Source organism: Procambarus clarkii, chromosome 7, assembly GCF_040958095.1.
Source record: "Procambarus clarkii isolate CNS0578487 chromosome 7, FALCON_Pclarkii_2.0, whole genome shotgun sequence".
Taxonomy (NCBI): Eukaryota; Metazoa; Arthropoda; class Malacostraca; order Decapoda; family Cambaridae; genus Procambarus; species Procambarus clarkii.
The window spans coordinates 4,376,259-4,391,994 of NC_091156.1; the positions used below are offsets into that span (position 1 = coordinate 4,376,259).

At 39.8% G+C, this 15,736-nt stretch overlaps 1 protein-coding gene and 1 long non-coding RNA gene across 5 annotated transcripts in view; one reads left to right on the plus strand and one right to left on the minus strand.

The window, feature by feature from the left end:
* Nucleotides 1–12,982, minus strand: part of LOC138356283 (uncharacterized) — a 56,125-nt gene extending 43,143 nt beyond the window's left edge. Inside the window, exon 1 of the long non-coding RNA XR_011224344.1 lies at nucleotides 12,850–12,982. This is a non-coding gene — a long non-coding RNA (uncharacterized lncRNA). The remainder of the gene's footprint in view (nucleotides 1–12,849) is intronic.
* The window catches only part of LOC138356263 (homeobox protein abdominal-A homolog), a 226,910-nt gene that overhangs the window by 8,981 nt on the left and 202,193 nt on the right, over nucleotides 1–15,736 (plus strand). For 3 of the 4 annotated variants that reach the window (XM_069312246.1, XM_069312239.1, XM_069312253.1), the window contains exon 1: nucleotides 13,167–13,711. In XM_069312246.1, coding sequence (XP_069168347.1) covers nucleotides 13,309–13,711 — 403 coding nt within the window. In that variant the 5' untranslated portion in view covers nucleotides 13,167–13,308. Of the gene's footprint in view, nucleotides 1–13,166; nucleotides 13,712–15,736 lie in introns of those variants that run through there. The other variant, XM_069312233.1, reaches the window with a different exon arrangement.

Sequence of the window (15,736 nt, forward strand, 5' to 3'; positions counted from 1 at the left end):
AAGTGATGATTCAATGGTGAGATAAACAGCCTATGGGATGATGAGACCGTTGTAGGAAGTGTGAAATGAAAAGGGCATTTGATAGAGAGAGAAAAAGAGAGGGTATGGGATTTTCAGCGCGATGGAGACGGGTATGGGATGATGAGTAGGATGGAGGAAGTATAGCATGGTCAGTGGGATGCAAAGGGTATGAGATTGTGAGATTGAGAATGCCTTAATTCATCGAATATTATAGCTGGGGTAGAAAATAGGGAGGAGGAAAGAACGGATGACTAGAAATTATATAAATGTGGGATTAGGAGGATGGAGTGAAAAAGACAGAGGGAGATTTCGGAGAAGGTGAGAAGCGAAAAGGGAGAGAGAAGGTGGAAGGGAAGAATTCAAGGTTATAGGAGTCTGAACCAAATATAGAGGCAAGGTGCGCACTCATTAATTTGACAATCTGCTATCAGATTCTGTCATAGAACTGAAGTGCTCTCATGAGTCACCCAACTGAGTTTGGGCTCATATCGGAGGAGTTTAATAACGAGTGTGTTTATAGTTTACAGTCTTTAACAGCAATTGCAGTTTGGAACGTGCCCAACATGGTCGGGGCGGGGTTACCATAATGAAAACCAGTGCCATTTGACACGGTGTCAATGGGACCCCCTCCAACCCCCACAACAAGTATAGGAAATCTTATTATTGATTTTTATTTTTTCTTACTATAAAATAAAAAAAGGCGTTGATGTCTAGAAAACTTAGATAGACAGACATGGAGGGACAGCCAGAGAAAGAGAGACTAAAACAGAGAAGGACAGAGACAGATAGACAGAGAGATGGATATAGACAGAGACAGAGACATACGGAGAAACAGAAAGACAGTTACAGAAAGAAACAAAATGGGCAGAGAGAGGAGAGAGAGGCGGGCAGACAGAGGAGTCAGAAAGACCAATAGAGACAGACACACCGTATTGATTTGGGCGCTACGGGTAGTAACCCCTTCTTGTAAAAATTGTAATGAAAATATGTTTATCTGTCAATCTGTTCGAGGTCAAAGGCCAGACGCTTGGAGCTAGACTCAACAAATTTTCCAAGTACACACACATTTCCGTGTTGAGTTGGTGCCCGACACGCAAGAGAGAGAGAGACAGAGAGACAGAGCAACGGAGAGAGACACAGACTGATAGAAAAAGACAAACATCTTCACCATCATCCCACTCCCCTCTCTCTCTTTCCCACTTCTCACTTCTTTCCGATCTCCCTTTTTCTCTCTAATTATATCTCTCTTAGAGAGTTCAGTAATTCGAAGCACCGAAATAGACTTTGCTACAAACTCCACGAAAACATATTCCTTACTACAGACCGTGAAAATCGCAGGAAGGTCGATAGAGATGCCTACATTTCTTAAAATATGGCAATTAGGCAAATCCTAACTGACCTACGATACTCACAGGCCCCCCCCCTCACACAAGTGTCATCTTGGAAAGTTTAAAGAACCAATTTATGAAGATATATATATATATATATATATATATATATATATATATATATATATATATATATATATATATATATATATATATATATATATATATATATAATCTGCTTTAAACACCAATTCCACGCCCTTTAGAAACAAGTTCCCCGATACAGACAATAGTTTAGTCCATGATCGAATGTTCGGTTGACCTTCTTTCTGATGCTTTGGAGATATCGAGTGATCTTGTAATTGAAGATCGCCTTTTATCGTCCTTTCGCTTGTATACAAACTGGTTTTACTGAGCGACGTCTGAAAATCCTACATGTTTTATCCAATAAACTAAATCCGTCTTGCATTTCTGACGATAAATTGATACTGCCTGGGAGATAAAGCTATTAATAAATGGGAGTTTTGGTTTATGGCTTTCAATACCATCTTGGGAAAGGAGGCAAATTTGTAGCGCGCGCACTCGTTTGAGAGAGAGAGGATGTGGGTGGAAGAGAGAGAAAGAAAGAGGAAGATGGAGAGAGAGAGAGAGAGAGAGAGAGACGGGGAGAGAAGAAGAAAGAGAAGGGGAAAGAGAGATGATGTGAGAAGACATGATTAAAAGAGGGGTGTGAAAATGGAGAATGAGGAGAAGCAGTCATAAGAGATGGAGGAAGATGGAAGAGGGGAGGGAAATGGAAACAGAGTGAAAATAATAGAGACAGCAGAGGAAGAGGCAATAGAGGATAGAAGAAATCACGGAGATGAATGCTAGGAAGCACGAACATAAGTGAACAATTAAAGAAGATAGTTATTAGTAGAATAAGTTGCAAAGATGTGAATTAAAAGGGCGGATAAATTAAGGCGAGGGAATTATGAAAAATAGGAAAATAAATAAAAATAAGAGGTACAAATGAAAAACAAAAACTAGAGGAATAGGAGTAACAGAGAAAGAAATACATCGAAATAGTGGAATAAATAATAGGAAGCAAAGAAGAAATGATTAGCAACAGAAGGAAGGGAAGTGCAGGGGGAAGAATGATGGAGTGAAAAAGGAGAAGAAAACAGATGGAAAGAGACATCTTCGCGCTAGATGGGGAAGTTAAGACGAGGGAGAGAAATCAGGGTTAAGGCAGAGAGGGAGACGAATAAGCAGGTAGAAAAGGAAGAATACTTGGACAATTTGGAATTGGGAGGGAATTAGATAAGGATAAAGTGGAGGAGGGAAAGAAAAGGGTAAAGTTATAGAGAAGAAGGAAGGTAAGGAAATGTAACGATTAAGAGGAATGACATAAATAATGAGAGGTATGAGATAAAGACTGAGAAGGAAGGATGAGATTAGAAATCAATTGAATGATAAAATGAAAATTAATTTAAAAAAAGATAACTGATTGGGAAAAGAATGAGTTACGGAATGAGAGGGCTTTTAAAATAACTTATAGGGGTGAGATAACGAATAAATTAAAATAAATATGAAATGAAAAATTAGATACCAAGACAGAGGAGGTAAGAAATCATAAGAAAGGAAGGAAGGGTAGCTAGAAGGCAGCTCATCCATCTCTGGAACTCTACATATTCAGCCCCTCCTCCTCCAAAAAAAAAAAAAGACTACACGATGTGAAATAGATAAGACTGGCAAACGTGCCTCTGATCATTTGCTGATAAGTATTGTTCTGCGAAATTTTGCGATTCAAAACTTAGATACTAAAAAAAAACTGTTTATTATCTTTTCAACTAGTTCTGCTCCAGGCTGTGGACTTAATAATTTTCCTTAACTTCAAATGGCACTAAATCTCCCAAGGCAGAGGGTTATTATCTCAACACCTCAGTCCCCTTCCTAACTCAATACCACACCTTCTTTCCCTCCACCAATCTACCCACCTTCTCTCTCTCTCTCTCTCTCTCTCTCTCTCTCTCTCTCTCTCTCTCTCTCTCTCTCTCTCTCTCTCTCTCTCTCTCTCTCTCTCTCTCTCTCTCTCTCTCTCTCTCTCTCTCTCTATATATATATATATATATATATATACACGTACTATTCCTGTGTGATAAAATAGAAGGTGGATGTATTAGTAAATTGTATAACTTGGCTAAAATATATATATATATATATATATATATATATATATATATATATATATATATATATATATATATATATATATATTTACATATATATATATATATATATATATATATATATATATATATATATATATATATATATATATATATATATATATATATATATATATATATAGATGAGAACAATTGTAACATTTCATCATTTTGTAAGCCTCTCATCAGTGGGCTCTTCAAAGTTCATTTCAATTTTTCACAAGAGAAAAAAGAATATCCCATGAAGAAGAAATGAAAGCCAAGACTATCATGACAAATTGAGCATATTATATTACAATTGAAGTGGCGAGTTTAAAATAGATATCATACGAAATACACTTCCATAACAAATAACAATAAAGAAATAAGAAATAGTGAAGAAAATTAATATAAATTAAATAAAGACGAAGAATATGGAGAAGAAGAAGAAAAAGAATTAGAAGAAGTAGAAGAAGAAAAAAACGAGAGAGGAAAGACAAAATATTCACAGCGTTTAGGAGATGAACAGACGAACGACTTCCTCTCTTATCTTCTCTCCGCTCCTCTCCTCTCCCCAAAACTACCAAAGAGAGAGAAAGAGAGAGAGAGAGAGAGAGAGAGAGAGAGAGAGAGAGAGAGAGAGAGAGAGAGAGAGAGAGAGACAGACAGACAGACAGACAGAATGGAAAGATTAGGAGTCGAAAAAAAGTTTAATAATCCGCATTGTCTCTGCCTGAAGAATTATGAAAGTAATTTTCAAAGTAGACAATCCCAGTCAGTGCAAAGCGGAGGGGGTCATCGCTTCTGGAGGGACATACGACTGGTAGTATATATACCAGCAAAGGGAAAAAGAGAGAGAATCGCTGACAAAGTTTGTATGTCTCGGTATTCTTAGGATGAATAAGTCACAGTTGTTGGAGTAATGGACGGCTGATTCATGCAGGGGACGACCCCTGATCGCCCTTTACCCCCCCTCCTGCCTCCTTCCCGTTGCCATCCTCTCTTAGCAATACCTCTTAACTGCAACGTACCCTTTTTGTTGAAAACCAAAGCGATCTTATGTGAAACCAATGAATGGGACTCGAAGCATTTTAAGGGACCTTTTGACACCGTTTTAATGACACTTAAAATATTTCAAATGCCCGTTTCAGCACCATTGGGCCAGTTTTAAGGCCCAATGAAAGTTCTCTGAAACCTACTAAAATTTCGTCAAAGAAACCGTGAAATTGTCCTTTGAGAATCCATTAAAGACTTGTTTTAGTACCAATGCGGACACTTTTAACACCAATTACGTTCTGCTTAGATATACTAAACGATATTTCACACACCAGATGAACACAGGAGAGGCGTTCTCGCGTCACACTAACAAACGTTTCATAAGTACGTATTATGCGCCCGTAAATCTTGCATAAACAGTTCGTGACTCAAGACCTTCAGTTGATGTTAAAGATCTCCAACAAGAACACTATTTTAGACACCCTTAACAATCCCGAACGACCCCATCTGTAGAACCATTACTTCTTGGTGTTCAGAAACTTAATTTAATCCTTATTTTAAGAAGTTTTTAGAGACTGTGTAATGTCCTATGGCATTCTTTTCGCTCTGTTAGTTTGATGACTATGATGGCGTTATAACTATGGCAGTGTTATAACTATGGTAGTCTGATGACAGCATGTGAGAATGAATTATTAATTGAATGAAGAATCACGAACTATATAAAGGATGACTACCAAAACCATTTACGAAGCTTCTAATCATATCATTATATCTACACTAAAATTAAAATATATTAACACATATTTCCTTCTAAGCAAACACAAAATTAAATTATATACACACCATACTTCAAAGGAGAAGAGGAAACCGGTGGCTTGTCAAAGGTTCGCAGTGTGCACCTTTATTTCAAAGTAATCCATCAAGCCCCTTCATTAACCGATTCATTATTAATAATTCAAAAATAGCGAGAGAGATCGTTGATAACAAATTTACCATTATTATGCCTGCGCGATGTCATTTACTAGTAATAAAGAAAAAATTCCTGAGAATAGAAATTACTCCACTGAGAAAAATCGCTTCAAGGTTATGGCATGTGGAGGCCTTCCAACCATGACACGCATTTCTCCTAATCGATAACTAATTATATATATATATATATATATATATATATATATATATATATATATATATATATATATATATATATATATATATATATATATATATATGCGAACAAGCCTGAATGGTCCCCAGGACATATATAAGGAATATTTGCAACATCCGGCCAAGACCAAATGGCAGAAAAACTCGATTTTCAGCGCCCGCATCAGCATCAATTTCTGTTTGGTCATAATGAGCAAGAAGACGAGACGTGTTAAAATTGGGCTTAAGATACAATTTGTTATATTACATTTTCTCAAATGTCCAGAAGTTATTATTACACATAATCGTCTGAAGAAAATAATGTATATTGGAAGTTCTGGAAAAAAAGGTTGGGCAGATGAGGAAAAAGATACAAATAAGAAAGAGGAGAAAGAGAAGGTTAAGAGAAAGACGGAGAAGAAGAAAAAGAAGAATGAAAAGAATAATAATAATAATAATAATAATAATAATAATAATAATAATAATAACAATAATAATAATAGTAATAATAATATTAATAAAATAACAATATGAACAATAAGGAGAAGAAGAACCAAGAAGAAAAATAAGGAGAAACAATGAAGATGTGGGAAGAAGAAAAGAGTACTGGGAATAAGAAGGAAAAACCACAACAAACGTAAAGACAACATCATTAACAGGAATATAAAGACGACAAAACACAAGAGAAGGAAGAAATATCAGTGACAAGAAACAAATATTGTACAACAGATTACTAGTCAAAAATACAAAATACAAATTAATTAACCATAAATGTATTGGTAAAATAAAGTGACGATTCATGCGTTTGCGTCATAATCCCGTCTCATGCGTCACAATCCTGTCTCTTGTGCGTCACAACCAGGATTTTTGTCTGTCTACCTCGTCTCTTCAGCCCCACAACCCTGTCCTGTCTCCCTCATAACCTGGCCCCTTGTGCCTCAGACCCCCATCCTGTGCACATCACAACCCCATCCTGTTCTCGTCACAACCCCATCCTGCGCTCGTCACAACCCCATCCTGTGTACATCACAAGGGAAGCGCCACACTGGCAACAGAGACAGTGAGCAGAATGGCACCTTAGTGTGATGTTTTACGAGTGACGGCGATCAGTCTCTACACAGGAGCTGGCTAGGAATGTTGTCTCGCTGGGTTTGTTTTTTCCTCTCGCTATGTTTGCGAACGATTATTATCTTATCGAATACGATTACCTGCACATTTTGATAAGGAAGTGGGAGATGAGAGGAGGGGGACTGTTAAGAGAGGGATAAATACGGTGGGGAGAAGAGAAAGAAGGAGTTTTGGGTGGAGAGCAGGGCAAGAGGATCGAAAGGAAGGAGATACGAATGTAAGGGGACTTGGGGAGGTATGGGGTGTTTTGTGTAGGGGACTGGAAAGCTGGGGTATTGGGGTTAAGTTTTTCTTGGGGTGTATTCAGGTGGGGTTATTGGGGTTGGGGGAGGGGCGGCAAGCTGCTAGGTAAGCATTTAAGGTGGAAAGATCCCCTGTTATTCGGGAGTAATGAACGCGAATTGTCCCAAGTAGCATGTCGATTATTTTTTTTATATTCTTCATAAAATTTGTACCCGTCCGTGGATTCTGATCCTTCACATTACACTACACCTTAAGCTTTATTATTATTATTATTATTATTATTATTATTATTATTATTATTATTAATATTCTGATTATTACTTTATGCCAGATGTTAGGATTTACTTTATTTATCAGACGTTTTACCTGTACCTATCTTTTATTTAATGAAATTGTGCTGATAGTAATTCGTCTAATAATTTCAGAATTGTATATATATATATATATATGTATATATATATATATATATATATATATATATATATATATATATATATATATATATATATATATATATATATATATATATATATATATATATTCCCAGCAATTTACAATGAAACTATTAATTGCCATGATACTGTCAACACAGAAAGAGTACAATAATAGAAACAAATTAAAAATAATAATAATAATAATAATAATAATAATAATAATAATAATAATAATAATGTTAATAATATTATATATATATATATATATATATATATATATATATATATATATATATATATATATATATATATATATTTGTTTATCTACAAAGTTTCATTATGCGTTGAGATGCATAAATCCTCGTACTGTCTTACCTTAGTTAATGTAATCTGACGCATTAAATGCTGGGAGGAAATTATAGCGCGCGTCTTGCCTTGCCAAGCATCTCTGATCCTGTTTGTAAACATAAGCGAGAAGCATCAACACCAGATTGAAGTAAATATAAAAGTAAATAAATGAATAAATAAACAATTCGGCAGTAATTATGCGCATCCAAAGCACTAATGAAAGATAACAATGCAACGATTTTTAACGAGCTTTAAATAAAAAAAAGTGAAGGAGAACTCAAAGAAAACCAAAGAAAAGGCGTGCTAGACATTCTGTTAAGAGAGAGTACGGTGGTATGAATGTGAATCACTGGATATTAGGATTCAGGGAGCAAGGAACAAGATCGGTGATGTGCCAGTAAAAGAGACGGATTCACAGAGAATGATTCACAGATTCACGAAATTCTCGGAAATAATTTTAGAGAAACGAATCGAAAGTGACGAATTCCCACTGACTACACGACCATGTCAAAGGTGATAGCATGTCAAAAATTCTGTGTTAGACACACTCTACTTGCAGCTAGAGTTAGTGCTTATTCAAGTGTTTCTAGAGTCAGTACGTCAGCACCAAGTGTCTCACTGGATTAGTTCAAATTAGTCCAAACAATTAATTATACCTGCGATCATTAGTGGTGAAAGTCGATACTCACTAACTCCTCGTATGTTGAAAGATTGGTAAACGATATATATATATATATATATATCGTTTATATATATATATATATATATATATATATATATATATATATATATATATATATATATATATATATATATATATGTATATATATATAATATTATATTTTGAACCCCATCGGTAAAGACACTGAACAGGCATAAATCTAATAAGGTAGACGAAACACTGATAAACCATTGGTGTTTCCGCCGGCGATGAGTCTCAGGTGGATGTGCAAGATGGTTTGCCGACCACCGGCCTCCTCCTGCTCCGCCTCCTTCAGGAAGTTAAACGTATTTTGCTCGCCATTATGTTAGTCTCTAGTGAAAACTTTTAACTTTTTTGATGTCCTTAATACGATTCCATGAAAGAAAAATAATAATTTGCTAATAGGTAGCTGGACATAAAAGTAATAAATAATAAATTATGTGTTTGTGTGTGTGTAGGTGTGATTGTGCAATTAATATAAAACTACATTATTATGCTACTAAGCATTGACCCTTTTGAGTTGCAAAAAGTTTATATATATAACGAATCCTAACGAATGCCCACAACTATCACCTTTCCTGTATGTTGGTCTAAACGTCAAAAAATTACCCACACTCTCGAAAACTCAAATAAAGAACCTAATTCGACCTCATCTTAGTGCCCTGTACACCCTCACTATCAGAGAGATTAAACCGACAGGGTGAACTAGCAAGATGCAACACCACGGGCGCTACAGAGCTGAGTAGAGACACTTACAAGATTATTAGGGCTGAATGTCCTTTACTAACTCCAGAGTAGCGAAGATGGGAGAGGTTGAGAGAAGGGGGGAGGTGTGGGTGTGTGTGTGTGTGTATAGGGAGATAGGGGTTGGGAAAGGGGTTAAAGGCAGAAATAGTGGGGGGTTAGGGTGGAGGGCAATCATTCCAAGCTCTCTCAAGTATTTGCGCAACTCTCCCCCTTTCCTTCTCTCACACACTCACTCTCTCTTTTGCCCCCCCCCCCCTCCCTCTCTCTCATTCTTTCATTTGCGCGACGGAACACCCCCCCCCCCCATTTCTCTTGGCGTTGTTCCCCGTATGCACTCCCTCCTACCTCCTAGCCCTTCCTCTACCACCCTACCCCTCCGTCTCCCTCCCTCCATCATCATCTCTCCACCACCACCAGTATCATTACCTTCACCACCACCACCACCACCACCACCTCCACCACCACCACCACCGCCACACCACCTCCGGCCCCCACACCGACAATCTCTCGCAAAGGCTCGGTGACTACCCTGGGCGTCAGGCAGTGAGTGTGTATGTGTGCGATATATAGAGAGGATTTCGAACCAAGGCGAGTTAGTTAGCTCTCAGTGCTTCGATAGAGTGAGTGAAGGGAGGGGTAAGGAGGAAAAGGGGGCGGAGAGAGTGTCCAAGCCCCCCAACATCACCCCCACGCCTACTCCTTCATCCAATCCGGTCGTGTGAATGTGTCGTGTGTGTCTGTGTGTCGTGGCCAGGACTGTGGTAGTGGTGGCGGCGGCGGTGGTGGTGATGGTGGGTCGTGCTGGAGTTTTTGAATCCCTGACACCTCCTCCACAAACTTTGTACAATCCCATCCAACACCCAGCTGCTTATTACCGTATTTAATATCGTCGCCACAGAGATCACAACTTGTTAACAAGGCCACGACGACGACAAGCCGTGTGCCACAACCACGACCACCAGTACGACTGGTCACAGCGACACACACACAGCTGATGAGCGCCGCTGCCAGCGCTCCAAGCAGTGTCATTGCCGCTCCTCGCTGTCCACACACCCCCAGGATCTACTTACCGCTCAAACACCAGTGCTTCGTTGACGTTTTCTGGCCTTCGTAGGCGGATGGATTCATCCACGACTCTCGAGAGAGTTCGAGCTGTGACCTGGCGTTCACTGTCGTGTCGAGAAGAGCGTTTAATTAAGGCTTAGAGATCAGTTGTCCTAGTGTTCTAACACTGGCGGTCAGCGCCGCTGTACTCCCGCGACTTGAGTAAAACCTGCCGATTTCTTGTAAGAAAATTTTTATTTTTTCACTCCAGCTTTAGGTTTTTTCTTTTGCAATTTTGATCGAAATGTTTTGTTATTATGATTTTCTCACTAGCGAACTATTCTCACAATTTCCAATTAAGTATTTCTCGACTATTTCGAAAGAGGAGCGATCAAAAGAGAGACTTGAAGCTGTGTGCTGAGGAGCGGCCTAGTGGATCTCCTCTCACCGCACGCACAACCGGACAACACCAGACTACCCGCATGCGGCGGCAATAACCCTTTTTACTTCAATACTGACCACCTAAAAACTAAGCCTGTCCACCAATCACTAGGCCTAGACCCTCTAAATCCAGTCCTGTCCAAACCCCAAACCTCAGCGCTTTTCCCCCCCACCCCCAATGCCCCAAATCAGATACGCCTCCCAAGCTTGCTGACCGCGATCGTTGGGTTTACGGGGTAGTGTTGTTTTTTTCTCTGCCTGTGTCCGCGGTTTACCTGGCTACCTTACAAACATTAGGTATTGTTCATGTGGTCAGGGATATTTTTCGTATCATGCGGTCGAAAAATGGCGAGTTACAATCAAAGCCTAGCCAAATGGTTGGTTTTAATATTTAAACCCAATCGTTTGTGCCGGGGTGGAAAGCGTTTAAACTAGAATATTCAGTGAAACTGTATATATATATATATATATATATATATATATATATATATATATATATATATATATATCTTCGAACAACAAACACGTAGAAAATCTATATGATGCAATGTGGATAGAACGTGTAGTGAAATAATGTGGCTGTGAGTGATGGAAGGGTGTGGGCGGGGAGGTAAGCGGGAGGGCGGACGCAGCGAAGCCGCTTCGCCATTTGCAGGTCCCGCCAACCAGGGCCGCAATGTCCGCTTGCCGCCGCCGCCTCCATTTTAAGCCGCTCCGCAATATTTCCCGGCCAATTGTCTCCTCGAGTGTGTTGTTAGGCGACTGTGATGATTATACTGCGAGAGGAGGCAGTGCGTGTTTATTCAGCGATGATCAGGAGTCAGAGACGTTCAGTGAACCAAAATGGCTATTAGTCTGGTGGACTTTGTTCGGCAAATGGCGTGACTTCGCTCTAATTCAAGTTGTATTTTAAATTGATTTTTGTTATTTTTACGGTTTAAGCTTTGATATATTAAGTGTTATATAATAGTTGTATATTAGGTTTGATTTATTTGGCCTGGTATTAATTTTAGTTGTGCTACATATATGAAAAGTGAGGCTTCTAGTGATTTATTTTAAAATGAACAGAACAAATACTCCTAAAAAATTTAATAAACTCATTCACGTGAAAAAATGAGGAATAGAAAATAATGTTGTGGTTTTGTGTGATTTTACTGAATAATCTAGAGACATTCAACACTAGAAATTTTCCTGAATTTAATCAACAAATTGGAATATATATATATTTATTTATTTATCTGTATATATATATATATATATATATATATATATATATATATATATATATATATATATATATATATATATATATATATATATATATACATGAATATATATATATATATATATATTTATTTATGTTTTTAGTGTTGACGCCGGCCCCTCTGCCGTCCCAAACCGTCTGAGACAGTACGAAGATGGCAGGAATATACCTTTATATTACCAGTTATCTTCCCCTCGTTGCCTTACCTCCACGCAGGCAAAACGTTGTAGGTAAACACCTAAGAAAACACCAAGAAACAAATGCAGCGAGCGCTACATTACCACGACAAAAAATCGATGGGTCATTGTTAATTACATCGCTAACGAAATAACGGGTTAGGCAAACAAATCTCGGAGTTTTATTGGCCCGTGACTTGAACTGGGTCTCTCGGAATCTTTTGGCATCATGCAAGTTCACAGGCAGCCGTTCCTTCATTAGGTTTCCGCCTTGCGTTTAGTCCGGGTCGTATTTTGAGTGGGGCCGGGCGTGCAAGCAGGCCAGCCGTCCACAGTTGACATTTAATCAATTTTTGATGATTTTCCTTTAGTACAGCAGACCACTAGGCCTCTGGAAATTCTTATGGAGGTGAGTATGGAGAGGTCGGAGAAGGTAGGGGGTACCAGAGGAGGTAGAAGGAGGAGGAGGAGGAAGAGGAGGAGGAGTGGAGGGGGTGGAGGAGGTGGAGGAGGAGGAGTGGAGGTCCCAGCGAGGACGCAGGACTGAGCAGATGCGTGACGTTGAAGCGGGGGCTCGCTGACTCCCGAGGCTAAGATGCTACACTCACACACCTTATAACACTAGATACACTCGCTAAAATTACCTGCTGGAGTCCAGTGTGGGCAGCCCGGAGGAGGACCGCTTGTAATAACACCGCCGGCAGCGTGCCACCCATAATTTCGTTGATTCCCGAGATGTGTGTTTGTGTGGCGCTCGACGCGTCGCGCCCTCTCGGCCCATATCCAAGATGGCGGCGCGGCCCGTATTGGCTGGCTTCACCGCCTAGTTCTGCGATTGGTCCACAGATGGCGATAGTGTTTTGAGTGTAGTCGCGCTCTCCCTCCCGGCCTTATCGCGCTAATAATGAAGGTCCGACCAAGGCGAGCGCTTATTGGTTCTCCGGGCTCCCTTACCTACTGATTGGGCAGACTTGTTTACCGCTCGGGGTTCTCGTGCCTGGTGTCTAATTCAGAAAAGGATTCATTTGCCATCACAGGTAGTCGAGGCTGGTGTGTACACAGTTGTTACTAAGTAGTTACCACTGGGAAGAATTATGTGAACAATGAATTCAAATCTAAATTCAAATCCAAATTATGTGGACCCTCTTCTGCCCAAGTATCAGGCAGATTCGGCGGCTAACCTGATAAACTACAACGCACCTAGCAGAAGTCTCTATCCATACGTGACTGTCGCCTCACATCAGCTGTCCTCGAACACCACCAGCATGTCGCCCTTCAGCGTGATGACAGCCACCACTGACGGGGACAAGCAGTGTCGCTACTCACAGACTGGGGCCACGGATATGTCCCAGTATGGCTTCAGTCTGCAGAATTGTGCCACTACCAGCAATATGGCCCAGTACCTCCACCAGAACAACGTCGCCAGCCAACTCAACTCCTGTAGTCAGCCAACTCCGACGCCTCATATTCCTGATATCCCACGGTACCCATGGATGTCTATCACAGGTAAGGTCCCTGAGTTGTCTTGCATGCTGTAGACCTCGTAATGTCCCTCGTAGATCAGCATCTTACTGAGCACGTATCTTCCCCAACTTATGTAGATCCCTCCTGTCCCAATCCTTAAGCTTGTTGCCTTCGTCAGGAGGGGGCCATCCTCTCATCCTGCAAGATACAATCCTTAATCAAGTGCTTTCGTAAACGAGTTGTGTCACAGTGTTGTTCTGCTCAGTGTGTGTTAGCTTGCCTCCTTCTGAAAGTCTATTCTCAAGATTTTACAAGCTTCTGTGTGCAAATCATATGGCAGAGCAATATGTGTGTGTGTCCTTTTAAAAAAAAGAAAGATACAAATAACTGTCACAGAAAATATCAAAATAAATATCACAGAGTGAACATAAAAGGAAAAAAGAAAGTGTTTTGCGATGTTGTTGCTATGAAATCTCACTGTGCATGCAGTCCTTGCAGGTGTTGTGTTGCATGACATTCGTTCAGGAGGGCTGGAGTGGTGTTGCACGTTCCCTTAATGGCCTTTGTCTGATCCCTTTGGTGCACAAGTTTTCCTTCCACCTCCCTCCTTGCCACGTCCCTTAAACGGTGTTTTATAACGTTGGTTTATGTATACGAGCATGTTGGTTTATCCCTAGATATAAAGAAATCAAATCCTTCCCAGGTGGGTCATACCTGCAGCAACAGAACATTTTGGCACTGTCCACTGCAACCTTTACTGCACGTCCCTTTGGGAGCAAAACGGTGTAAGAATTCTTGAAATTTCATTTATCTAATACGTTCTTCAGTGTCATCTCTCCTTCCCTTCTATGAGTGATTTTAAAGGTATACAGCGAGAGACAAGCACAAATAAACCCATGTCCGGTGTAGGGGGTCAACTAAACCCATCCATTTATTAAGTGTAAAACGAGTTGTGATCGGTCATAAACCCTCGGTGACCGGGGCGGGAGAGTGAGGCAGGCCAGGAAGCACCTCCACTCACCTATAAACCTCCAGCTGACCAGCTCGGCCGCTGCCTAGACACATGACACGCTCAGCAAGTGAACACATATATTCTACCCTCTATCCCTCTCTTTGAGCCCCTTCTCAGCAAGAGAATAACGTCATAATTGATGGCAAGGTGAGAACAGTGCTATCCAGGGAGAGTGTTTATGGTTTAGGTAACTTAGGAAACGAGAGAAGTATAAACATTTATACAAGTTACTACTGTTGGCAAAACAAGCCCATTTGATAACCAATAACTGTGGTGTGTTTGTTATTGTATGATAACTTATGACTAAATTTATCCAAATATCCATAAAAGTACATAAAAATGTAGTCAAGGGGTAAACTGCAGTGACGTTTATTGTGAAGAGCATGATGACAGATGCAGCGTCCTCGGAGGCTGCCACTCATCTGACCGCAGAAACGCGTGCTAACACTCGGTTGACGCTGCTGCCATCTAGCGGCCGCGGCAGGAACCGTCCACCGCTCGATAAGGCCGATACTTTCTGCAACGAGAACGAAAGAATATGAAACTGGGGAAAGAGGCGGCCTCACTGCAGACTGGAACAAACGCTTAAGCATTGTACCTCCGCCATTTCCACACCAGGTGGAAGAGTTGCATCTTAAGGTCCGTACCACGGAGTGTTATGCACACGGTCTAGGCTGTAAAACGCATAGAAAATGGGTATAAAACTACATTAATCCTGTCCCAAACAAAAGAAAGAAATATATCACTATATAACATATTACAACAAAAATAAAAACAAGTCCTCCAAGATATTAGGATATACTTAGATCATAAAGATAATTTATTGGACTGTAGTCTATAATCACAAGAAAACGTTAAACAGAATAATTTGTCCAAAAAGCACTGCCAGAAAAATGGTAGATTATCCCACTGATAAAGATAACCATCAAAGAGAACGAGAAGAGAGTTCTTGCAGTTAAAACATGATACATTGGAGTTGATTGGTTTAGCTCTAATGATTTATTTTATACATGTAATATCTAGCTGTTTATAACGGGAACACGAGAATGAAAACT